Source organism: Pan troglodytes, chromosome 21 (assembly GCF_028858775.2).
Source record: "Pan troglodytes isolate AG18354 chromosome 21, NHGRI_mPanTro3-v2.0_pri, whole genome shotgun sequence".
Classification (NCBI taxonomy): domain Eukaryota; kingdom Metazoa; phylum Chordata; class Mammalia; order Primates; family Hominidae; genus Pan; species Pan troglodytes.
The window spans coordinates 41,470,747-41,495,517 of record NC_072419.2 but is presented as its reverse complement, the minus strand read 5'-3'; the positions used below and the strand labels follow the sequence as shown (position 1 = coordinate 41,495,517).

At 46.0% G+C, this 24,771-nt stretch overlaps 2 protein-coding genes across 2 annotated transcripts in view; one reads left to right on the top strand and one right to left on the bottom strand.

The window, feature by feature from the left end:
* The window catches only part of MMP24 (matrix metallopeptidase 24), a 39,325-nt gene extending 17,319 nt beyond the window's left edge, over nucleotides 1-22,006 (bottom strand). Inside the window, exons 1-4 of the mRNA XM_016937754.4 lie at nucleotides 15,728-22,006; nucleotides 12,384-12,532; nucleotides 6,424-6,540; nucleotides 3,931-4,235 (exon numbers count right to left, since the gene is read on the bottom strand). Of these exons, the coding sequence (XP_016793243.1) occupies nucleotides 3,931-4,235; nucleotides 6,424-6,540; nucleotides 12,384-12,532; nucleotides 15,728-15,874 (718 nt within the window). The 5' untranslated portion in view covers nucleotides 15,875-22,006. The remainder of the gene's footprint in view (nucleotides 1-3,930; nucleotides 4,236-6,423; nucleotides 6,541-12,383; nucleotides 12,533-15,727) is intronic.
* MMP24OS (MMP24 opposite strand) overlaps nucleotides 1-24,771 on the top strand; it is a 53,222-nt gene that overhangs the window by 19,174 nt on the left and 9,277 nt on the right. The window lies entirely within an intron of this gene.

Here is a 24,771-nt window from a genome sequence, read left to right as displayed (position 1 = left end):
TTGCTAATATGGTGAATAGGAAGTACCAGCACCACCTAGGAAGTATTCTTGCCAAAAAAATTGAACTTGAATCTAGTCAGCCTGTAAATCTAATGAACAACATTCAGGAATTATGGGCAAGAGAGACGTATTAAAAGTAAACTTGATTCTAGTCATGCCAAATGATTATACTCGGGACACCTGACCCAGTTTCTTCAACAAATATATGGAGGGAAACGTGTGTGTAGGACGGGGGTGTTTTAAATAAAAAGGGCTTTAAGAGACATGTCAGCCATGTGTGTGTGGATCTTGTTTGGATCCTGATTCAAGCAAACAACTGTAAAAGACATTTCCAAGGTACTTTGGGAAAGTGAACTCGAACTGGGTATTAGATTTTAAAAAATTATTGTTAATTTTGTTGGGCTTGATAATGATTGTGTGCTTATGTTAAAAATTAGCCTTTATCTGTTAGAGGTATATACTAAAGTATTTAAAGGTGAAATGTTAGAATGCCTGAGATTTTCTTTAAAATACATCAGCCAAAAAAAGGTAGATAAATAGGAATGCCACAACGTTGATAATTGCTGAGGCAGGTGGTGGGTATCTGGGAGATCATAGAATCATTCTTCCTACTTTTGTGAGTTTGAAATTTTCCATAATGAGAGTTTAGAAAAAAGAAGTAAGCTAATAAGTTCAAAAAGTTCCCAGGAAACTCCACCCCTTTGCTGAGTCTATGTGGAAATTAAATGAGATAATATATGGATGCTCAATAAATTTTGGTTCCTTGCCTCTCACCCAAAACCTGCCTTCACTGCATTCCAGTTCAGGAGTCGATTGCTGTGGTCCTGAGCTGCATCTGGACAGTTCCTGCTTGGTTTTCCAGAGCAGAGCAAAGTCCTGATTCTTATCCAAAGAAAACATTAGCAATCTTGGAATTTCTATCAGAATTGGCAGTCTTTCATGAAGGTTAGGGTTGGACAGATGGGAGAGGTGCTGGGATGGTGCCCATCCACAGGTCCCCGGTCCTTCCCACACATACCACCGGCTCTTGGGATTTGGGGGCTGGGTCCAACAAGTTCTGCAAAAGCAAGCAGCAGGTGTGGGAAGTGCACACCCCCAGTGTTGGGCAGAAGGGGAGGGCAGAGGAGTGGGAGTGTCTTCCCATTGCCTCTGGACAACTCTTTGGACATTCATTTGCCTCTATCAGGAATATAACTAAAACCTTATCAGCTAACAGTGCCTGGCACATAACAGGGCCTCAAAAATATTAGTTCTCTTCTCCTCACATCTTATCTGTTAGCACAGACAGCCATTCGTTGACACCGATCCAAAAATAAGAATGAGATAAAGAATAGGTACTCAGCCAGGAATACATGCAGGACATACGGGAGAGATACCAGGGCAAAGGAAACGGAGTTCAATAGGAAAGAGGACAAAAATCTGAAGAAGGAAGAGGACAAAGAACAATTTAACAGGTTCATGACTTTGCCTAGGCTGAGCCTTGGCCAAACCACCTCCTGGTCCAGCCTTTGACAGATAACCCCAGAGCTGCCAATCCCTAATCCATGCAATGATATAAAGTGTTCTCAAGGAGGTGATCCCCAACTATAGACACCAAACATGGCCCCAACTATAGACACCAAACCAGCTTTGAGAGTCTGCTCTCAGCCTGGAGCAGCCGCAGGGCAGGAAAAAAGGATGCTCGGTGTTTCCCAAGCTTGTTTGAGCTCAAGAGTCAGGATTTCTGTGGGAAGGGCCTGGGAATCCCCGTTTATAACAAGAACCCCCATTGGTTCTTATGATCAGGCCAGGTAGGAAAACTCTAGGTATTAAGATAGCGTTTCTCATGGTGATGGAACACCTGCATCAGAAGGCCCCAGGAATGTATTAGACCAATTGCAGATTCCCAGGCCCTACCCCGGACCCAGAGAATCAGAATGACAAGAGGTTAGGGTCCTGGAATCTGCAATCTTTTTTTTTTTTTTTTTTTTTTGAGACAGAATCTCTGTTGCCCAGGCTGGAGTGCAGTGGCGTGATCTCGGCTCACTGTAATCTCCGCCTCCCAGGTTCAAGGGATTCTCCTGCCTCAGCCTCCAGAGTAGCTAGGATTACAGGCGCCCGCCAACATGCCTGGCTAATTTTTGTGTTTTTCGTAGAGATGGGTTTCACCATGTTGGCCAGGCTGGTCTTGAACTCCCGACCTCAGGTGATCCACCTGCCTCGGCCTCCCAAAGTGCTGGGATTACAGGTGTGATCCACCGTGCCTGGCCTGGAATCTGAATTCTTAAAAATGGTTCCCAGGTGATTCTGCTGTGCCCTACAGTTTGAGAACCATGGAAGCTTAGCATGATGGCTGACAGCATGGGCTCCAGGGCCATAATGCCCAGATTCAAAGCCTTATTTCACCATTCACCAACTGTGGGACCTTAGGTAGGTGACTTAATGTTTCTCTATATCTCAGTTTACCTATCTGTAAAATGAAGATAACAATATTTACCTATAATAATAATTTAACATTATATATTGCTTAATACATAAATTTATGCATTATAATGTATTAATAGATATAATAGTTTCCACACATAATGGGTGGCAAGCACTTGGCACGGGCCTCAGAACACCAGCATACCCACTAATTGTCATCTCTTATAATCCAAAAGCCACACTCCTCTGTCCCTCTTTCCTCCAAACTCCTACATATTTCTTCGTGCCTCTGCTACAGCCTTGGGTAGAGTCTGTCTATGACAGGGTTACTTACGTGCACACCTAACTCCCCTGCTAGACTGACTCTGGACTGCCAGGGGACAGAGATCATGCCATTTTTTTCAAACATTCAGCTCCCCCTGGTCTTCGCAAGACTTTGTATCGTGTTCATTAGAGTTGGAAGGGCCCTTATCGATCACCTAATCCAGCCCCTCACTTTGCAGACGAGGAGACCGAGGGTATCACATAGCCAGTAGTTGAACCAGGGCTTGATACCTGCATTGTCACCTTTCAGCTATGCCAGTTGAGCCCCAACTCTTCATCTTAAAAATGAGTGTAATAATGTACACTTGCCTACATACTAAGCATGTGCCTTGTGAGTAAATATTGATGATGAATTTTTTGGCAACCTGCAGGGTATCATTACTATTGCTGCACGGTATTGACTCTGCCTCCATAAATATTCATTGAACCATAGTGGTGCAGGATAAATTATCCAAGGATGCCAGAATAATTTCAGGGCCTGCTACTCACCTGTGAGGGTGACAAAGGAGAGAGCCAGTCGTGTCATTCATAAGATGGCTTTTGGAGCCCTCATCATTCAGGCCAGAGCCTACTACTTTCAGACCCCTCTTTCAGCTTTAATGCCTTTTAACTTTTTCTTTTTTTTTGAGATGGAGTTTCACTCTTGTCGCCTGGGCTGGAGTACAATGGTGCGATCTCGGCTCACTGCAACCTCTGCCTTCTGGGTTCAAGCGATTCTCATGCCTCAGCCTCCTGAGTAGCTGGGATTACAGGCACCCGCCACCACGCCCAGATAATTTTTGTATTTTTAGTGGAGACAGGGTTTCACCATGTTGGCCAGGCTGGTCTTGAACTCCTGACCTCAGGTGATCCACCTGCCTTGGCCTCCCAAAGTACTGGGATTACAGGCGTGAGCCATTGTGCCTGGCCCCTTTTAAACTTTTTCTTCAGCCTCTGGTCCATTACTTTATCTTCTTACTGTCCTAACCTTACTTTTCTCCTGCCAACCGGACTATCTTCTAAGTGATCTGACTCATCTCCGTGGCCCTGGCCCTGGCGGATTGAACGTTGAATATTATCAGAAATCACAGTTCCCACCCTCTTACGGTCTTAGTTCTTGGACAAGAGGCTCTAGAAAGCAGGAAACTCATCTAGGATGTCCTCCAAGTTCTTTCCCAACAACTGAGCAGCCCAAGACTGACCCCTGTCCCCTCATGGCCTTACCGTCATGGTTGGCATTTCCTAGCGTCCATGGCTCATCGGAGTCAAAGTGGGTGTCTCCTCCAATCCCTGGGCCAGGGAAGTAGGCATGGGCCAGGAATCCCCCTTCTCCATCAAATGGGGAGCTGTCGCCATGGAAACCAGAAGCAAAAAAGATCATGATGTCTGCCTCCTTCCGGTCACTTTTGATCTCATGGTATGGCACCTCTTCAAAGGTCAGTGGGGTCACCTTCTGCCACACATCGAAAGCCTGGCGAATAGCTTTCCGCGTGTCTAGCTCACCCACTTTTGGGGTATAGTTGTGAATGCTGGTGAGAGAGGGGAGGATCATTAGGCAAGATCAGAGACTAGCAGAGCTAAAATAGATACCTGAGACAATGTGGCTCAGTGATCTGATTTTGAACCCTAGAATTCTGCTTAGCTGCCTCAGGGATTGAAGAAGAGGCTGAGTAACAGAGCTCTGGATCCCCACCCTGCCTCAGTCAGATGGCTTTGCTTTACTCAGTGTTTTCCATTTGATCTCCAGCAAAGCTGTGTTGAATAAAGGATTCCACTCTAGTTTGTTGAAAAAAGTAAATTGGGGCTGGGCGCAGTGGTTCACGCCTGTAATCCCAGCACTTTGGGAGGCCGAGGCTGGCGGACCACATGAGGTCAGGAGTTCGAGACCAGCCTGACCAACATGGTGAAATCCTGTCTCTACTAAAAGTACAAAAATTAGCCAGGCGTGGTGGTGTGAGTCTGTAATCCCAGCTACTCGGGAGGCTGAAGCAGGATAATTGCTTGAACCCAGAGGCAGAGGTTGCAGTGAGCCAAGATTGCACCACTGCACTCCAGCCTGGGTGACAAGAGTGAGACTCTGTCTCAAAAAAAAAAAAAAAAAAAACACCCAAAGGAAATTGGTAGATAGCATTTTCTGAATTTTAAGTTTTTTTCCCTAATACAAAATATGTTCATTTATAAAAGTTATAAAAATATTCAAATAATAGAGAGGAGTTTAAGTGAAAAGTCTCTTTAAAAAATCTTTGGTACCAATCTTTGGCTTGTCTGCCTAGAAGCTGGCCGGTATCTGATTTAATCCATTATAGGTTTAGCTGTTTAGCGTCGCTGTGTTCATATTGCATTGGTTCTTCACAAAACAACGTTACTACCTGTGGGTTCCCTGCCCTGTGACCCTCTGGGGCATGGATTATTCTACCTACTCCACACGTAAGGAAACTGAAGCCCAGAGAAGTCGAGTGATAGAAGTTACTCAGAGTTGGGTTAGAACCCAGTGCTTCTTTCTCTTGATCCACTCTACCCCTTCAAGAGACCCAAGAGTCTATTCAGTTTCTAACCTAGATTCTTAAGTTTCCTTCTCTTGTCAGATTTCTGGAAAAAAAAAATCCCGTTCTGAAGGGACAGCTTATCAGCAGAAGAACCCTTTGTTCAACCCTAACTTTCCTTCTCCTGTCAGATTTCTGAAAAAAAAAAAAAAAAGTCCCGTTCTGTAGGGAGTGCTTGTCAGCAGGGGAGCCTTTAGTTCAACTCTGAGGATCTCTGTCTTAGATCTTGCCTCTGCACCAAAGGGATCCACCTGAGATGACAGCAGAGCCTTGAGAAGTGCCAGCCAGCACCCACCTGAGCCTGCCCATGCCTAGCCCTTGCCCCAGCCCCACCTGAGCCTGCCCATGCCTGGCCCTTGCCCCAGCCCCACCTGAGCCTGTCCAGTGCCTGCCCCTTGCCCCACCCCCACCTGAGCCTGCTCAATGCCTGGCCCTTGCCCCAGCCTCACTCCGGTGCTTCAGTCTGCTGTGATGGGCTCCATCATCTAGTTCTTGGGCCACTGATCTGACTTGGAGATGGATCCTGCTCTGCCCTTGGTTCCTCCAGACAGTCAAAGATGACACTATTATGATTCAGGTCCCAGTTCTTTATACTCCTTAAGAAACAACTGGAACTCTGCGTTGGGAATCTCAGGTGAAGTCCATCAGGTGGATTTTGGGGTGGGAGGATCCAGATCAGAGGGAATGGGGTTTAGCAGGCAGTGATAAGGAGACTGAATTAAGCCATGGTTTTGTTTGTTTTGTTTTGTGGTTTTTGTTTCATTTGTTTTGTTTTGGAGACAGAGTCTCACTCTGTCACGCAGGCTGGAGTGCAGTGGCATGATATAGCTCACTGCAAGCCACGATTCTTTTTCACAGCTGAAAGTTACCAAACCATTCATACCCCACTTCCTGTAACCTAAAAACTATAGGCATCTAAACAGAAGACAACTAAGAGCCCCCAGAGGACCAAATAAACCTGAGGTTGGAGTCACAGCATCCTATGGAAGCCACAAGGAGGACAAGGTTATGGGCTCTCAGCACCTGGTGCCAATGCCCACATGCCTGGCTCTTGGCCTATGTTGTAAGCCTGATCCCCAGACCCCCCTACATTGTGAGCCTTTGAAACTCAGGCCAGGAAAAACAGAGGGAGGGTGGAGCCAAAGGCAGGGAGGAAGAGGGGGAGTCGAAGCACCTGTAGGTGATGTGTTTTTGCCTCCACTTCTGTCCAGTCAGGGCATAGCGCTTGTTTCTCCGCCTACGGCTTAAGTGGGGGTGATCAGGGACACCACATCGGGGTTTCTTCATCCACCTGGGCAGAGAGAGGACACACACACACGCATATGCACTGTGGTCACTGAACACTTTAGGAAGGGACTGCCTGTTCCCCAGCTCCAGTCTGGAAAGCAATGTGCATCCTCAAGCTACACTCTGGGACCCTGGCTTGGATGGACCCCAACAAGAACATGATTGATTGATTCATTAATTCATGCACTCACAATCATACATGAGGAAATAGCTGTATAAAGACTGAGAATCAGAATATATGGGCTTGATAAGTTCCAGCTCCACCACTAGTCATAGGACCCCCAGGCAAGTGGCTGAACCAATATGAACCTCAGTTTCCTCCTCTGCAACATGAGAACTCTAGTTCTTGGTCTTAGGTGGAGGTGCGTCTTCAAGGAGGAAGTACATGAAAATGCTCTGTAAATGCAATGAGATTACAGGATGCCCTGGTTAAAAGCCTCCAACGACTTCCCCAAACACAGAATAAAATTCAAACTCTTCAGCTGGGCACGGTGGCTCACGCCTGTAATCCCAGCACTTTGGGAGGCTGAGGCGGGTGGATTATCTGAGGTCAGGAGTTCGAGACCAGCCTGGCCAACACGGTGAAACCCCATCTGTACTAAAAATACAAAAAAAAAAATTAGCCAGCTGCAGTGGTTCACACTTGTAATCCCAGCTACTCAGCAGGCTGAGGCAGGAGAATCGCTTGAACCTGAGAGGTGGAGGTTGCAGTGAGCCAAGATTGTGCTATTGCACTCCAGCCTGGGCGACAGAGCAAGACTCTGTCTCAAAAAAAAAAAAAAAGTCAAACTCTTCATCCTGGCCCACAAAGCCCCATGTGATCCAGCCCCTGCATACGTGTCCAAGAACACCGTCATCCTTCTCCCGTTATATCCTATGCTCCAGTCATGGCGACCTTCTTGCTGTTCCTTGAACATGCTAAGCCTATTCCCATGCCAGGGTTTTTGCATTGCTGTTCCCTCTACTTGCAACACTCTTCTGCATGTGGTTTGTTCCCTTACTTCATTAAGGTCTCTGCTCAAATATTATCCCTTCACAGAGGACTTCCTCGTCCTCTGTATCTAAAATAGTTTCCGTGTCCCCAACCCACTGCTATCTGCTTATCCTGCTTAATGTTTCTTCATAGGATTTATCACTTGTGAACTTAGATTATGCATTTGCTTTCTTGTTTATTCTTTGTCTCTTTCCCCAGATTCTAAGCTCCATAAGGACAGGAATCTTGCTTGTATCCCCAGGGCTGGCACAGTGCCTGACACAGAAGGGGTTCAATAATTATTGTTGACTGACTGAATGAATGAATGAATGAATCACAACTATTCGACAGTAGAGTGGCATAGCATGAAGACAGCAAATTCTCTTTCACTAGACTCGTTCAAGAAGTGGCTAAACAGGCTGGGTGCGGTGGCTCATGCCTGTAATCCCAGCACTCTGGGAGGCCGAGGCAGGTGGATCATCTGAGGTCAGGAGTTCGAGACCAGCCTGGCTAACATGGTGAAACCCTGTCTCTACTAAAACTACAAAAAAATTAGCTAGGCGTGGTGGCAGATGGCTGTAATCCCAGCTACTTGGGAGGCCGAGGCAGGGGAATTGCTTGAACCCGTGAGGCAGAGGTTGCAGTGAACCAAGATTGTGCCATTGTGCTCCAGCCTGGGCAAGAAGAGTGAAATGCCGTTTCAGGAAAAAAAAAAAAAAAAAAAAAAAAAAGAAGTGGCTTAACAACTGTGGGATGTGGAACATAATTCTCTGCAGCACTTATTATATTGTGTTGTGATTTAAAATTTATTGGTCTATTTCCTCTAATAAATGGTAAATTGAGGACAGGAACTATGTCCTATTCATCATTGTATCCTCAAAAGAAGGTAGCCCAGTGCCTGAAATTACGTAAATCCTGATATCTGTTTGTTACCAGGTGATATGTTTTGATTTGTGTCTCTGTTGGAGGCGGGGCCTGGTGGGAGGTGATTGGGCCATGCGGGCAGACTTCCCCCTTGCTGTTCTGCTGATAGTGAGTGAGTTCTCATGAGATCTGGTTGTTTAATGGTGTGGAGCACCTCCCCCTTCTCACTCTTCCCCCTGCTCCTGCCATATGATGATGTGCTTGTTTCCCCTTTGCCTTCTACTACAATTGAAAGTTTCCTGAGGCGTCCCCAGCCATGCTTCCTGTAAAGCCTGTGGAACCCTGAGCCAACTAAACCTCTTTTCTTTATAAATTACCCAGTTTCAGGTATTTCTCTTTTTTTCTTTCTTTCTTTCTTTTTTTTTTTTTTTGAGACAGAGTCTCACTCTGTTGCCCAGGCTGGAGTGTAGTGGTGCCATCTCAGCTCACTGCAACCTCTGCCTCCCAAGTTCAAGCAATTCTCCTGCCTCAACCTCCTGAGTAGTAGCTGGGATTACAGGTGCGCACCACCACGCTTGGCTAATTTTTGTACTTTTAGTACAGACAGGGTTTCACTATGTTGGCCAAGCTGGTCTTGAACTCCTAGCCTCAGGTGATCTGCCCACCTCGGCCTCCCAAAGTGCTGGGACTACAGTCATGAGCCACTGCGCCCAGCACATTCTTTTAAAATGTTTAATTCTTGGCTAGGTGCAGTAGCTAACACCTATAATCCTAGCACTTTGGGAAGCTGAGGCAGGAGATTGCTTGAGCCTAGAAGATTGTGACCAGCCTGGGCAACATGGCAAAACCCTATCTCTACTAAAGATACAAAAAATTAGCCAGGCATGGTGGCATGTGCCTGTAGTCCCAGCTACTAGGGAGGCTGAGGTGGGAGGATCACCTGAGCTTGGAAAGTTGAGGCTACAGTGAGCCAAGATCACACCAGTACACTTCAACCTGGGTGAGGGGAGTCAGACCTTGTCTCAATAAATAGATAAATAAATAAATAAAATAAAAAAGTTTGATTCTCAAAACAACACTGTGAGGTAACAGAAATTATTATTCCCGGGCCAGGCACGGTGGCTCACACCTGTAATCCCAGCACTTTGGGAGGCCGAGGCGGGCGGATCACGAGGTCAGGAGATCGAGACCATCCTGGCTAACATGGTGAAACCCCGTCTGTACTAAAAAATAAAAAAAAAAATTAGCCGGGCGTGGTGGCGGGCCCCTGTAGTCCCAGCTACTCGGGAGGCTGAGGCAGGAGAATGGCTTGAACCCAGGAGGTGGAGCTTGCAGTGAGCCGAGATCGCGCCACTGCACTCCAGCCTGGGCGACAGAGCGAGACTCTGTCTCAAAAAAAAAAAAAAAGAAATTATTATTCCCATTTCACAGATGAGGGAAACAATCCACAGATAAATCCAGTACCTTGCAAAACACAGAAATCAGCAAGGCAGGACTGGAACTTAGCTGAATGAAAAAATGAACTATTCATTAATGCAATTTAACAAAGCCTGGAGCTTTTATTTTTTCCTGTCAGTGCTTAGCACAAAGCTGAGCTAGAGGAACTATGTTGTTGACCAAATGAATGAGTGAATGAATAAATGTGTGACATTTCCCAAGGTAGACACTCAAACATAGGACTTTAAATGGCTAATCTAGCTTCCTTTAATTAACAGTCCCTGGGAAGGGAACCAAGAACCACCTCTGACTGAGTTAGACCCAAAGGCACCTAGGGGAGGAAACAGGCTCAGAGAAAGGCAGCCATTGCCCAAGGTCACAGAGCTGGAGCTGCATCTTGGGGCTCTAAATTCTACCCTGAACACTCCCCATCTCAGGTCTTGGATTAATAAGTGCGACTGGCTTCCTCCTTCCCCTGCTTCCAGACCACAACTCCCCTGCCTTCTACAAGGAGGTGTGGGCAGAACTGCAAGTGGGAAATGCCATCCTTTTCCCTCGGATCATTCCCGCTGCCTCCTCCTTTCACCATCCACCTGCCACTCTCTGAGCGCCATCCAACAGGCCTGGGGCTTTTTGGAAGAGAGTAAAACCCAAGGCCAGGTGGTGCCGCAGCAGAGACACCAGTGCTTCTGCCCCAGGATGCACTGCCATGAGGCCTGTGCAAAGCCCTCAAAATAACCTCCGCTTTGAAAGGCGGCTGGGCTCTCTTTAACCAGCCCACTCTGGAGACCACGGGGCCAAGGAGTCCACTGTATTCACAACAGCACAGGAGAAGAAGTTCACACTCTCATAGAGAATCCTAGGAATGGGAAATGTTCACACAGGATTTTAGGATCCTAAAACCCCAGACTTGCCAAGTTTTAAAAGCTTAGATGCTTAAAATAATGGAATCTAGGCTGGGCACGGTGGCTCACGCCTGTAATCCTAGCACTCTGGGAGGCCGAGGTGGGCCGATCACCTGAGGTCAGGAGTTCGAGACCAGCCTGGCCAACATGGTGAAACCCCGTCTCTACTAAAAATACAAAAAAAATTAGCCAGCATGGTGGTACATGCCTGTAATCTTAGCTACTTGGGAGGCTGAGGCAGGAGAATCGCTTGAACCCTGGAGGCAGTGGTTGCAGTGAGCCGAGATCACGCCACTGCCCTCCAGCCTGGGTGACAGATCGAGACTTCGTCTCATCAAAAAAAAAAAAGGGGGGGGGGAATCTAGAATTTAGAGCCATAATCCAACACTCTCCTTTGCAAATGAACACACTGAGACCCAGATAGATGATTCTGTCCAGGAGTGACTTACGTCAAATTGATCCTTGATCCACAACTGGGTGCATTTCCTGTTCCTCCCCCCACCAACTCCCTTGGATCCTCACCCAGCCCTGCTAGCATCTTCCACCTGCCTCAGGTTCCCCTCCCTTCCCACCTCCTTAGGAAACTCACTCCTGTTCTTTTCCATGCTTTAATGATGTGAATGGCTTTTCTTAAACAACTCTCATAGCTTTTTCTTAAGCAAGTTTAAGGCTGTTCAACTCTCTCCTATCTTAGACAAACAAAACTTCATCCTCTAGCTGCTACCCATTTCTCCCCACCTCCCTGTCAAGCTTCTTGAATGTCTTCCCTCCACTTGCCACCTATTCTCCTCACCTCCGCTTCTCCCCACTTCAACTGACTTCATCTCCACCATTCTGCTGAGGTTAACAACAAGCTCTTTGTCACTAAATCCAGCAGACAACTTTCAGCCATGCTCCTGTTGGAGGGCTCTGGAGCGGCTGGCCCCACTGCCCACCCCACACCATGTGGCATCATGACATTGCATCACATCATCACGTCAGGCTTCTTCCCCTCCGGCTGCCCCTTCTTGGCTGGCTTTGTGGGGTTCCATCCCCAGCACCCTGCCCGTGAATCTTTACATTCTCCTTGAGTGATTGTGACCATCCTCATGGCTTTTTTCTACCTCCTAAGTGTTACTACCTCCTAAGTGTCTCCCCAAAACTCATTGTTTCCTTCTGAGCTCTAGACTGGTGTGGCTAGATGACTGTATTTGTCACTAAATGGTGAGCCTCTGGAGGGCCGGATGACAGGCACATGCAGGCACCTAGCACATGTTTGGTAAATGGAAAAAGTGGAGCTAACTCGTTATCATTCAAGCGTTTTCTGTATTCTGTGAGACATGCACGTTGCAGGGAACTCCAGAGGGTGACCCATAGATAAATTATTCGAGCCAGAGGGGATTTAAGACCCCATCTATAACCCAACCCCTCACTGTACTGATAAGGAAACTGAGGTCCAGAAGGGTTAAGCAACTTGTCTCCAAGGTCACATGGAATGTTAATGGGAGGGCTGGACTCCCATCCCAGCACATCCCCCACTCACATCGAGATATTCTTTCCCAGGATGGCACTGCAGGAATAAAAGATAGGAAGGGAGGATGGGCATGGGGTGTACACAGGCCATGACAAATGTGAACCCAAATGTAAGTCCAGAAAGTTCAAAGGCACAATGTCCTATGCAAATCTTACTCGATCGTTGTCTGATCCAACACACCGGTGACCGGGATCCCGTAAAACTGCTGCATAGTGGAGACTGCCGACTGCAAGGCCTTCGCTGAGTGCAGCGCAGATGCCCGTGAGTCATAGGGAAGCAGATAGCCATAGGACTTTAACCAGTTCTGAAAGACACGGGAAAGAAAAAGATGCGTTATGCTGGGAAAGGCTCTGTTCTACCTGGGCAGAGATGTGCCTTGAACACGAGGGATCATTTGACCCCAGTGACTCCTGGACTCATGCTCTGAGTTCTTTTTCCTTCACCCCATCCTGCAGACACTGTCAAATTCATCTCCAGAGAGCAGCTTTTATTGGTGTCCCCTCCTGCTAGAAACATTTCATTGGATTTCTACTGGCCACAGAATAAAGATTAAATTTGAATTCAGAGTTTTCCATTGCCCTGCCTCTTTACTCATTTATTCAGTGCTTTCCACTGATATTGGACTAGACCTGGAAAAGCACAGCATGGTTAATTCTTTTTTATTTTTTGAGACGGAGTCCAGCTTTGTCACCAGGCTGGAGTGCAGTGACACAATCTCAGCTCACTGCAACCTCCGCCTCCCGGGTTCAAGTGATTCTCCTGCCTCAGCCTCCCGAATAGCTGGGATTACAGGCACACGCCACCATGCCTAGCTAATTTTTGTAAAATTTTTTTTTTTTTTTTTTTTTTTTTTTTTTTTTTTTAGTAGAGACAGGGTTTCACTATGTTACCCAGGATGGTCTCGATCTCCTGACCTCATGATCCGCCCGCCTCAGCCTCCCAAAGTTCTGGGATTACAGGCGTGAGCCACCGCGCCCGGCCAGCACGGCTGATTCCGTGATGCAGAGTGGTATTTTGAAAATGTTGTGCCACCCAGAAACCCACCGTGTCTCCTGTCAAAGCCTGATGAAGAATCATGTTGTAGAATATTTATTGGCAGGAGATTATATACAATATGTATTGCTACCCCCCAAAAAGCAAGGCACTATAAATAAATATAAATAAAACAATGCATGATCTTATTTAAATATACATAAATCATGTGTGCATATAAAAAATCTAGAAAGGCATATATAAAAATTAATATGTAGGAGAATACGTGATTTTTAGGAAATACACACTGAAGGACTGAGGCTGACATAAGGGTGCATAATATCTGCAACTTATTCTTTTTTTTTTTTTTTTTTGGCCCAGGTGACAATTGGCTAGCAAATTATTCTTAAATGGGTTCAGAAATATACATATATGGCCAGGCGTGGTGGTTCGCGCCTAAAATCCCAGCACTTTGGGAGGCCTAGGCGGGAGGATCACTTGAGGTCAGGAGTTCGAGACCAGCTTGGCCAATATGATGAAACCTCGTCTCTACTAAAAATACAAAAATTAGCCAGTCATGGTGGTGCACACCTGTAATCCCAGCTACTCAGGAGGCTAAGGCAGGAGAATCACTTGGACCTGGGAGGCAGAGCCTGCACTGAGCCAAGATTGCACAACTGCCCTCCAGCCTGGGTGACAGAGCAAGACTCTGTCTTAAAAAAAAAAAAGAAATATACATATATGCCTATATATATATAAAGAGAGAGACAGACAGAGACAGAGAGAAGAGAGAGAGATAAAGTAAGTATAGTTAGATGTTAACAGTTTTGGGTGAGGAGCATTCAAGAATTCTTTGTTGGCTGGGTGTGGTGGCTCATGCCTGTAATCCCAGTGCTTTAAGAGGCTGAGGTGAAAGGATGGCTTGAAGCCAAGAGTTTGAGACCAGCCTGGGCCACATATCAAGACCCCATCTCTACAAAAAAGTTAAACATTAGCTGTGCATGCTGGTGTGCACCCATGGTCCTAGCTACTTGGGAGGCTGAGGCAGGAGGATCGCTTGAGCCCAGGAGTAAGAGGCTGTAGTGAGCCATGATCATGCCACTGCACTCCAGGCTGGGCCACAGAGTGAGACCTCATCTCTAAAATAAATAAGTAAATAAATAAATATTTAAAGAAATTGTCCTATTCTCGAAAATGTTTCTGAAAGTCTGAAATGATGTCATAACTTTTTTTTAAAAAAAAGAATTGACTGAGTATCCTTTGGTTATAGTATCACGAGGCACTTTTTTGTGCTTTCCTGTTTTCTAAGTTTTATGCATGGAGTGATTTTTTTAAAGAGAAAAACATTAAAAAGGCAAGAGAATCTGAAAGAAGCTTGGGTGAAGGAGCTCCAACAAGTAATGACTCTGAAGGATAGCAAGTAAAGATTATTCCCGGCTGGGCGCGGTGGCTCACGCCTGTAATCTCAGCACTTTGGAAGGCCGAGGTGGGTGGATCACCTGAGGTCAGGAGTTCGAGACCAGCCTGACCAACATGGTGAAACCCCATCTCTACTAAAATACAAAAATTAGCCGGGCATGGTGACAGGTGCCTGTAATCTCAGCTACTCGGGAGGCTGAGGCAGGAGAATCACTTGAACCCAGGAGGCGGAGGTTGCAGTGAGCTGAGATCATGCCATTACACTCCAGCTGGGGCAACAAGAGCGAAACTCTGTCTCAAAAAACAAACAAAAAAATTATTCCCACCCAAAAGCATGAGGGGATGGAGACCCAGGGACACAAGAGTACCAGGAAATATGTGTGGCATCAGCTGGAAAATGAGGAAAACATCCGTGTATTTGTTGAGCCCACAAGCACTTCCAGGAGCTACATGCTGGGCTTGAATCTAGATAACCCCATTTCCCATCCTCAGAGGATTATCCTGAATGCCAAATAAGCCAATGAAGGGAAAAGAGCCTGGGGAAATGGCATTATTCCCCTCCTAGCTATAGCTTTTGTTTCATGTGTCTATATGAACAGGCTAATTATGGATGTGTCTTTTATTATAAGTCAAATGAAACAGTGTTTCAGAAGGCAGCCAGCCAGAAACTATAAATAAGTTATTATTTGCTTCACCAAAGGTGACTATAACATCTTTACTGCCTTGTGATAAAATCCATCTGATGATACAAGAAAAATTGTCGGAATAATAAAGCCTTGAAACATACACAATAAAGTAACAACTTTCTGTCTCTCACAATTGGATCTGAAACATACTTTCCATTCCAAATGATGGCACAGAATATCAATACTTGCAGTTCCCTAAATATTGATTCTCTTTCCTGCCTTTGTATTAATACATGTTTTTCCCTCTGCCTAATATTTTTCTCAGTTTGGCAAAAAAAAAAAAATTATATTTTAAGGTTCAGCCCATAAATTACTACCTCTGGAAGACTTTCCTGACGTGTCAGGCTAAGTTATTTTCTTCCTCTTCTGTGCTCCCCAAATCCCCTATTATAGATATTATAAGATTGGGCTGGAATCATTACTTTATGTAAGAGTCTCCTCCTCCTCCTCCTCCTCCTTCTCCTCCTCCCAAAGTGCTGGGACTTTAACATCCTCAAGGGAAGGGGCTGTAGCTTAATCATCCAGTGCCCAGGACAGTGCTGGATACAGTAGCTGCTCATTATGTGCATTCAACAAGCATTAACTGAGCACCTACTACAGGCTAGGCACTGTGCAAGGCTCTGAAAAAATAAAGATGAATAAGGAACTCAGAGACTGACAAGTAAACCCACAATAAAAATACAATGCTAAAAAGCAGGTGTGCATAGAGTTCTATGGGAGAACAAAAGAAGGGTGTCTTATCCATGGTGGGGAGGGGGGCACCACAGAGAAAGGGGAACTCAGGGACGGCTTCCAGATAGAGATGAGATTTAAGCTAAGCCTTGAAGTATACAGCATGTGCAATTGCCTGGAAATGTGGGAGAGCATAGCACATTCTGAGCAGATTTTTTTTTTCTTTTTTTGAGATGGAGTCTTGCTCTCTTGCCCAGGCTGGAGTGCAGTGGTGTGATCTCGGCTCACTGCAACCTTCACCCCCGAGGTTCAAGTGATTCTTCTGCCTCAGCCTCCCAAGTAGCTGGGATTACAGGCACATGCCACTACTGCCTGGCTAATTTTTGTATTTTTAGTAGAGATGGGGTTTCACCATGTTGGCCAGGCTGGTCTTGAACTCCTGACCTCAAGTGATACACCTGCCTTGGCCTCCCAAAGTGCTGGGATTACAGGCATGAGCCACCGTGCCTGGCCATTTGACTCTTGCTTTTTGAAATCTAGCCATCCTGCCCTCCCATGTGCTCCTTGGACCAAGAGCCAGTTCTTGTGGGTCCTATGGAGGGCAGTTCATCTTTTGCGGTCAGGTCTTCTTTCTCTTGGGTGACTTATGGACATGACAGCATCTCCCAGAAGACTGGGGACACTGCATAGGGCCTGGTGCTGAGTGGATATGGAGAAACGACGGCTAAATGGAATTACATACCCTTCACCTTCTCACTCAACTTTCTTAGGACCAAACACAATTACTTTCTATTAGGCTTTAGCTTGAGGAAAATGTTTTCCCTATAGGATATTCTGTATACTTTAAGGTATAAGAAAAGGAACACTGGATAACCCAATGTGTTTCCCTTTTTGTCTTTCTCCCAGGAACTTTTCAGCCAAATTTATAGCTTATTTGTTGAGCATGGGGATGTTTGGAAGTAACCATTACTTTTTTCATCATTCAGACCACCAAGTTTTATGTTTCATCCTTAAAAGACTTACATAAAGACATTATGGGCTTTTTTTAAATTTAATTTTTATTTTATTTTTATTTTTGAGATGGAGTCTCACTCTGTTGCCCAAGCTGGAGTGCAGTGGTACGATCTCGGCTCACTGCAATCTCTGCCTCCCAGGTTCAAGTGATTCTCCTGTCTCAGCCTCCCAAGTAGCTGGGATTACAGGCATGTGCCACCATGCCCAGGTAATTTTTGTATTTTTAGTAGGGATGGGGTTTCACCATTTTGGTCAGGCTGGTCTTGAACTCCTGGGCTCAGGTGATCCACCCGCCTTGGCCTCCGTAAGTGCTGGGATTACAGGCGTAGAGCCACAAGACATTATGTTTTAATATGTAAGCTGCCTCAAGACATCCCCAAAAGAGGTGTGGTACAAACCTAAAATATATCCAGTGCCTCCCTATCTGCCAACGGACTCTACTGGTTCTCTAAAAATTTGACTAAGATGAATTACACCATTTGGGAAATAGCTAGGGACCTCTGAACAGATAACTACTCACAAGCCAGTCAGCCAATGGAGTATTTTTTGAGCATCCACCTCGAAGCTAGCATGGAATTTAAAAATTTTCATTCCTGCTTATGGTAGGAAGTGAGGAACAGGGGGTCTTCTACATAAGCCCACTCTAGCGTTCCAGTGCTCTGGGAATTAAAAGTAGCTCCTCCTCAGTAAAAAGCTGGCAACCTGGTTTACGCAGCTCGTTTTCTGGGATACTCAAGCAAGGAGCATCTCACAGCCCATCCAAATCCATTACGAACATCACAGAGTCTATCCTGGCCACATCAGGAGTTAGGATCTATGGACTCAGGTCATAGGCAAATGTCTAGGCCAGAACTAAACACTGGGATGGATCAGACACATGGTGGGGGTGGGCCAGTATTAGTGTATTCTCTAATATTCTCTAGGCTCTGTTTCTCTCCCGGGTTCTCTGGGGACAATCCTCAGAGCCTAGGGGCACACTCCTAGAAGGGCAAATGGGGTGGGGGCAGTCGAATGACAGCATCTAAGCCAGGGGACAGGACAAGAGGTTGGACTAGCATTATGTGTGTGTGTGTGTGTGTGTGTGTGTGTGTGTGTGTGTGTGTGTCTGTGTGTGTGTATTAGAGGCTAAGGAAGATGGATCGGGGTTGGACAATTCTAATTCGTGCTGCTTAATCCTGTCTCTGCCACTCACTTTCTCTGTGACCCAGACAATCCTCTGCCTTCTCTGGGCAGAACTCCTGAGGCAAGAGCAAGTGTTCTACATTCCAGTCATAGCAAGTCCAAAGCACTCTCTGCCCTTCACAGTTCCAGGCTGTTTCTGCTGCCTCCAAAACCCATTCTCTTTATGCACATTAGCAAACTCCTACTCATCCTTCAAGGTCTAGCTCAATGTCACCTCCTTTGTTAAACCTTCCTTAGCTCTCCCTGTCAGAGCTAGTGGGTGCCCTCTTTACTCCTGCAGTACTTTGTACACACAACTACCACAATGTATCATACCCAGTCATGGATATGTCTGTTTTTCCCACTAGATTGAGTTCCTGGAGAACAGAGATGGTGTCATATTTATTTTTGTATCTGTTATAGTATTTAGCACAGTGTCTGACACAAGAAATAATAACTGAGTTAATGAATGAACAGTTGATCTAGGAGGCACTGCCTGGATATCAAGGAAGGGACTTCATCTTGGGAAGATTTAGTAATACACTGAAAGCACCAAGCACAATTCCTGGTATCTATTAGAGGTTTCAAAAAACACTTGCTGAAATTCAATCTATTGTGATTTGACTTCCTTGCTTGATGAGGCAATAGGTTCCATTGTTCCATTTGAAAAAAAAGATAAAATCCACTGAAGGAAAAAAGTCCCATTCACTTTTAGACACAATGACCTTGCTTTCATCTCTTTACACCTAGATCCATTAATCAATCATCAGCCACGTAAGAAGTCTAACCTTTACAGCTCAGTTAACCAACTCTTAAGATGTCTGTCACCCTTTAAGTGCAGAAAGAGGTGTAAACCCAGAGGAAAGTAAGAAAAATCTCAGAGTACAAGCAGAGACCAAAATAGTTGGGCCGAGCCAAAGACGTAGAGATCATAGACAATATGGTGTGACTGGTCTGCCAGCCAGAAGGCAGGATTTGGGTTCCTGAGAAGCCAAAGCTGAGAAGTCCTGGAGTGGTGGCAGTGAAAGGAGAGAGCAGAGAATACCAAGGAGAACAAAATGTGGACAGAAGAGGGAAGAGAGCGGCAGACAGCAGAGGTGGTGGTGAGGTTAGAAGTGGCAATGGGGGTGGCAAGAGGCAGAGCTCTGGCAGTGCCTACAAGTGCTCCTGGAAATAGAGATGGCCACGGGGAAGGAGAGAAAAGCTGGGTCATGTAAAACACTGAGGTCTCCAGGGGGCATTTGGGAGCATCACAGCTGAGTGGGAGCCTGAACCAGACTATATGGGCCTGGAGAAGGAGTGAGGAAAATGATCAAGATTAGGTGTTTGATCAGAAATGAAGGGGCTAGAAGGTAGTATCAGAAAGGCCAGAGGTAAAGTCTACAAAAAAGGACCAGGCAGGAAGATGTCAAATTTGGAAGCAGGGGCTAGAAGGAGGAAGAAAGAATAAAAGACCCTCATGAAAGAGTTGGGGCAACGGAGGTCATAATCTAGGGTGACGAGGTGAGCAACAGGAACCAGGCACTGGTCTCAACATGCATGGGAGTTTCAAGTCCAGTTCTAGAGGCTTTATATGCAGAGGGACTGTGACAAACTGGAGCTTGACTAAGGGAGCGTGGCCAAGAAAGTAAGGGGACAGGGAACCATGTCCTGGGAAGACAGACGAGGGGTGTTTAGGCTGAAGAAGGGAGACTGTAGTAAGGAGAACAGGAATGTGAAGGAGAACATTCTGGTTGGTACAGAGGGCAAAACTAAGACCAGAATGAGAGATTATAGGACAGAGATCTTGACCCATTATAAGAAACAACTTTTTATCATTCTACTGTAAAGACACATACACACGTATGTTTACTGCAGCACTATTTACAATAGCAAAGACTTGGAACCAACCCAAATGCCCATCAATGTTAGACTGGATAAAGAAAATGTGGCATGTATACACCATGGAATACTATGCAACCATAAAAAAGAATGAGTTCATGTCCTTTGCAGGGACATGGATGAAGCTGGAAACCATCATCCTCAGCAAACTAACACAGGGACAGAAAACCAAACACCACATGTTCTCACTCATAGGTGGGAGTTGAACGATGAGAACACATGGGCACAGGCAGGGGAACATCACACACCGGGGCCTATTGAGGGGTGGGGGGAAAGGGGAGGGAGAGCATTAGGACAAATACCTAATGCATGTGGAGCTTAAAACCTAGATGACAGGTTGACAGGTGCAGCAAACCACCACGGCATATGTATACCTATGTAACAAACCTGCACATTCAGCACATGTATCCCACAACTTAAAGTAAAATAAATAATAATAATAATAAAAGAAATGACAGGCCCTGTGACCCCAAAGATATCCCTGAGTTTTAAACACTATTTTTCAAAGTTTTGTTTACTTTACTTTTTTTTTTTTGGAGGCTCATAAACAGGTCTATTCCCTGGCGGGGGTTGCGTGGGGGAAGAAAAAAAAGAAACAACTTTTTAACAGTCAGAGATCTTCCAAGTGTCATAGCAGTGGTACTAACCACCGTCTTTACGGTGCCTACTAAGCACGTGGCACAGGCACTCTGTTGCGCCAAGCACCCTAGAATGCAACAATTCCATGAGGGAGGAATATGACCCCCAATTTGCGGATGAGGAAACAGGTTCAAAGAGGTTAAGTAATTACAGTTGGCCCTCCATATCCATGGATAGCTTGTGGATATGGCGGGCTATAAGGGACTTGAGCATCCACGGATTTTGGTATTATCTGAGAAGGTCCAGGAAGCAACCCCTTGTGGATATCAAGGGATGACTGTATCCAGAGCCCTAAAGCTAAGAAATGGCAGAATTCAGGCATATTCCATACGGTCAGAGTGTTGGACAGGCAGCCCTTCCTCCTCCCAGGACTTCCTATACCTCAGACTCCTGGAGTGCAATGCCTTATCTCAGACAATAGTGAGCTCAATATGCCTGTGCTATGTCAGGGTATGGCACCATCAGCTACCCAGTTGTCCAAACCAGCAGCCTCATATGACCTGTGACTCTTCCCTCTCCTTCACTGCCTACATCCAGTTTCCTTTTTTGTTTGTTTGTTTGGTTGGTTTTTTTTTGAGACAGGGTCTCGCTCTCAGCCATGGCTCACTGCAGCCTTGAACTTCTGGGCTCAAGTGATCCTCCCACCTCAGCCTCCTGAGTAGCTGGGACTACAGGCGTTTGCCACCACGCCTGGCTAATTTTTATTTTTTAATCTTTTGTGGAGACGAAGTCTCGCTGTGTTGCTAGGGCTGGTCTTGAACTCCTAGGCTCAAGTGATACACCTGCCTTGGCCTCACAAAGTGCTGGGATTACAGGTGTGAGCCACAGCACACTAGTCTTTTACCAAAGAACTATGGGTCCTACCTCCTAAACATCAAATGTTTATTTCTGTCCCTTCATTCAATAAATATTTATTGAGGACCTACTATGTACCAAGTACTGTGTGCTAGGGCTAAAAGAGCAAACAAAAACATTCTAGTCCCAGCCTGGCCAACATAGCAAGACACCTCTCTACAAAAAAAAAAAAAATTGAAAAACAGCTAGGCGTGGTGGCTCACGCCTGTAATCTCAGCACTTTGAGAGGCCGAGGCGGACAGATCATGAGGTCAAGAGATCGAGACCATCCTGGCCAACACGGTGAAACCCCATCTCTACTAAAAATACAAAAATTAGCCGGGCGTGCGCCTGTAATCCTAGCTACTCGGGAGGCTGAGGCAGGAGAATCGCTTGACCCCAGGTGGCGGAGGTTGCAGTGAGCCAAGATCACGGCACTGCACCCCAGCCTGGCAACAGAGCAAGACTCTGTCTAAAAAAAAAAAAAAAAAAAATTCAAAAAAGTAGCCAGGCGTGGTGACACACCCCTGTAGTCCTAGCTGCTCTGGAGACTGTGGCAGGAAGATCCTTGAGCCCAGGAGTTGGAGGCTGCAGTGGGCTGTGGGCGACAGAATGAGACCATGTCTAAAACAGAAACAAAAACAAAAACCAAAAACAGCATTCTAGTTACTTTCTAGTAGTTATGGTCTAGTGGAAGAACCATGTGGGAATAAGTGCTGTGAAGAATAGAGCAGGTTGGAGAGATGGAGAGTGGGACAGCTATTTATGGAGGGTGATCAGGGACAATCTCTTTGAGCAGGTGACATTTGAGCAAGAGATCTGAAGGAGGTGAGGGAGTGGACCCTGTGGCTACTAGGAAAGCGTGTTCCAGGATGAGGGAACAGTAAGTGTGAATGCCCTGAGGTGGCTCTAAGAGCTTTCCGTCTCTGCAGTTAAGAGCCTTTATGATTTGGCCCCTGACTCCCTCTGCAACCCCTTTTATCTTTCCCCACCTAGTGCTCTGTGTTCCAGTGAGTTCCAGTTCTCCCAGGCCCTTACACGTATTGTTCCTTCTATTCAGTTCACTCTCCCCTCCTCCCTCTTTGGGGAGCCTTGACCTCTTACATCTATTTCAGAAGGTCCTTGTACATCCCTGTCAGTCCCCCATCTGTTTCCTTATCGCAATTCTTATCACACTGTATTGTAACCACATGTTGAATTATCTGTCGCTTCCTCCTGACTCTAAAATGCATATATGTCCTCCTCATCATTGCCACCCCAACAGCTAGCACAGGGCCTGCCATAACCATGATGAAATGGACATGTTGTTCAGTGTCACTTATAATTGACTATGTTACCCATTTAGAAAAGTCTTCTATTAGCACTGGCTCAGTAGCCAGCCTCTGCTCTCTGTGCCTCGGCTCTGCAGTTATCTCTGAGTCCCTCACCTTGCCCATCTCCTTGGTCAATCCTAACTTGAGCAAATGGTCCATCAGCAGCTTCAACCCCCAACACAAGATATTATTGTATCACTGTATGCAGGCATGAATGGTGGCCTAAGATCATTCTTCCTCATCCATTGCTATATTGGCTTAATGCTTACAACTGGGTTTTTTCCCTCAGTTTCTCTCTCTGGCATTCAGGTTCTAAGCTGAGACTGCTGTGACCCTAATCTATTTTTCAGGGTCTCAGATTCCCTGCCTAGTTCTTAGACAGCCTCCTCCACAGTGTTAGACTGTATTCTCAATACACCTGGGAGCTGAATGGGGTCCTATCTAAAAAGACAGCTCACTTGGGACCAAGATGCCACCACATACCAAATATTACCTAACTTTTCTCTTTCCAGCAGAGTGCCCTTGGGCAAATGACCTAACTGCTCTAAGCATTGAGCTCCTCATCTGTTAAATAGATGTTTAAAGAAGGGCTGTTAGGAGGACTCAGTGAGATGATGCACTGTGGTAGGTAAAATAATGACCCTTCAAAGACAGCCACATCCTAATCCCCAAAACCTGGGAATATGTTGCCTTATGTGGTAAAAGAGACTTTATAGAAATGATTAAGTTAAGGATCTTCAGATGGGGGAGATTAGCCTGGATTATCCAGGTGGGTCTAATGAAATCACAAGCATCCTTATAAGAGGAAGGCAGGGGGTTTGAGTCAGAGAAGGTGTTGGGAGACATAGGTTATAGCAGTGCTGCTGCTGCTAGAAGGGGCCACAAGCCAAGGGATGCGGGCATTCTCTAGACACTGGAAAAGGCAAGGAAGAGATCCTCTCCTAGAAACTCCAGCAGGAATGCAGCCCTGCCAATAACTTGATTTCAGTCCAGCAAGACCCATTTTGGACTTCTGACCTCCAGAAATGTAAGAAAACAAGTCTGTGTTGCTTTTAGAAATAAGTTTGTGGTAATTTGTTACAGCAGCAAGAAGCATTTAGCAGATTCTGGCACATAGTAAGTGTTCGTACAATGTTATTGTCTATTCCTGCTCCCATACTCCTTGGAAAGAACCGCTGAAAGGCAGAGACGCTTGGCTCCATTCCTGGCTCCCCCACCAACTTGCTCTTAGTGATTTTTTTTTTTTTTTTGAGATGATGTCTCGCTCTGTCGCACAGGCTGGAGTGCAGTGGTGTGATCTTGGCTCACTGCAACCTCTGCCTCCTGGGTTCAAGTGATTCTCCTGCCTCAGCCTCCCGAGTAGTTGGAATTACAGGTGCACGCCACCATGCCCGGCTAATTTTTGTATTTTTAGTAGAGACAGGGTTTCACCATGTTAGTCAGGCTGGTCTCGAACTCCTGATCTTAGGTGGTCCACTCACCTCAGCCTCCCAAAGTGCTGGGATTACAGGTGTGAGCCACCTCACCCAGCCCTTGGTGATTTTTAATAAGTCATTTCTCCTCTTTGACCACCACGTTTGGTTATTGCTGCCAGACCAAATCACTGGGTCTCTCTGGTGACTCCTCAGGGATGGGTCCTATCACTGTGTCAGTTCCCTCCACTTCTTGTCCCACCAAAACCCTGCTTCCTCCTCTACCCATATAACTGAGGTCCCAGCCTTGCTGCTGAGCCCACCTGAGTTACATGACTAATTCGTAAAATTTCATACTGAAGGCATAATCATTCAGGTATGTAGAAAATGCACTGGTCACCAATACTCAGAGATCATCTAATTTAACATACTTGTTTTGCAGAAGAGAGAAAGAAAACTCCGGGAGGGGAAATGACTTATTCAAAACCACAGAGCAAGTTGGTAAGGAAGCCAGACATGGAGGCAAGCACCTCTGCCTCT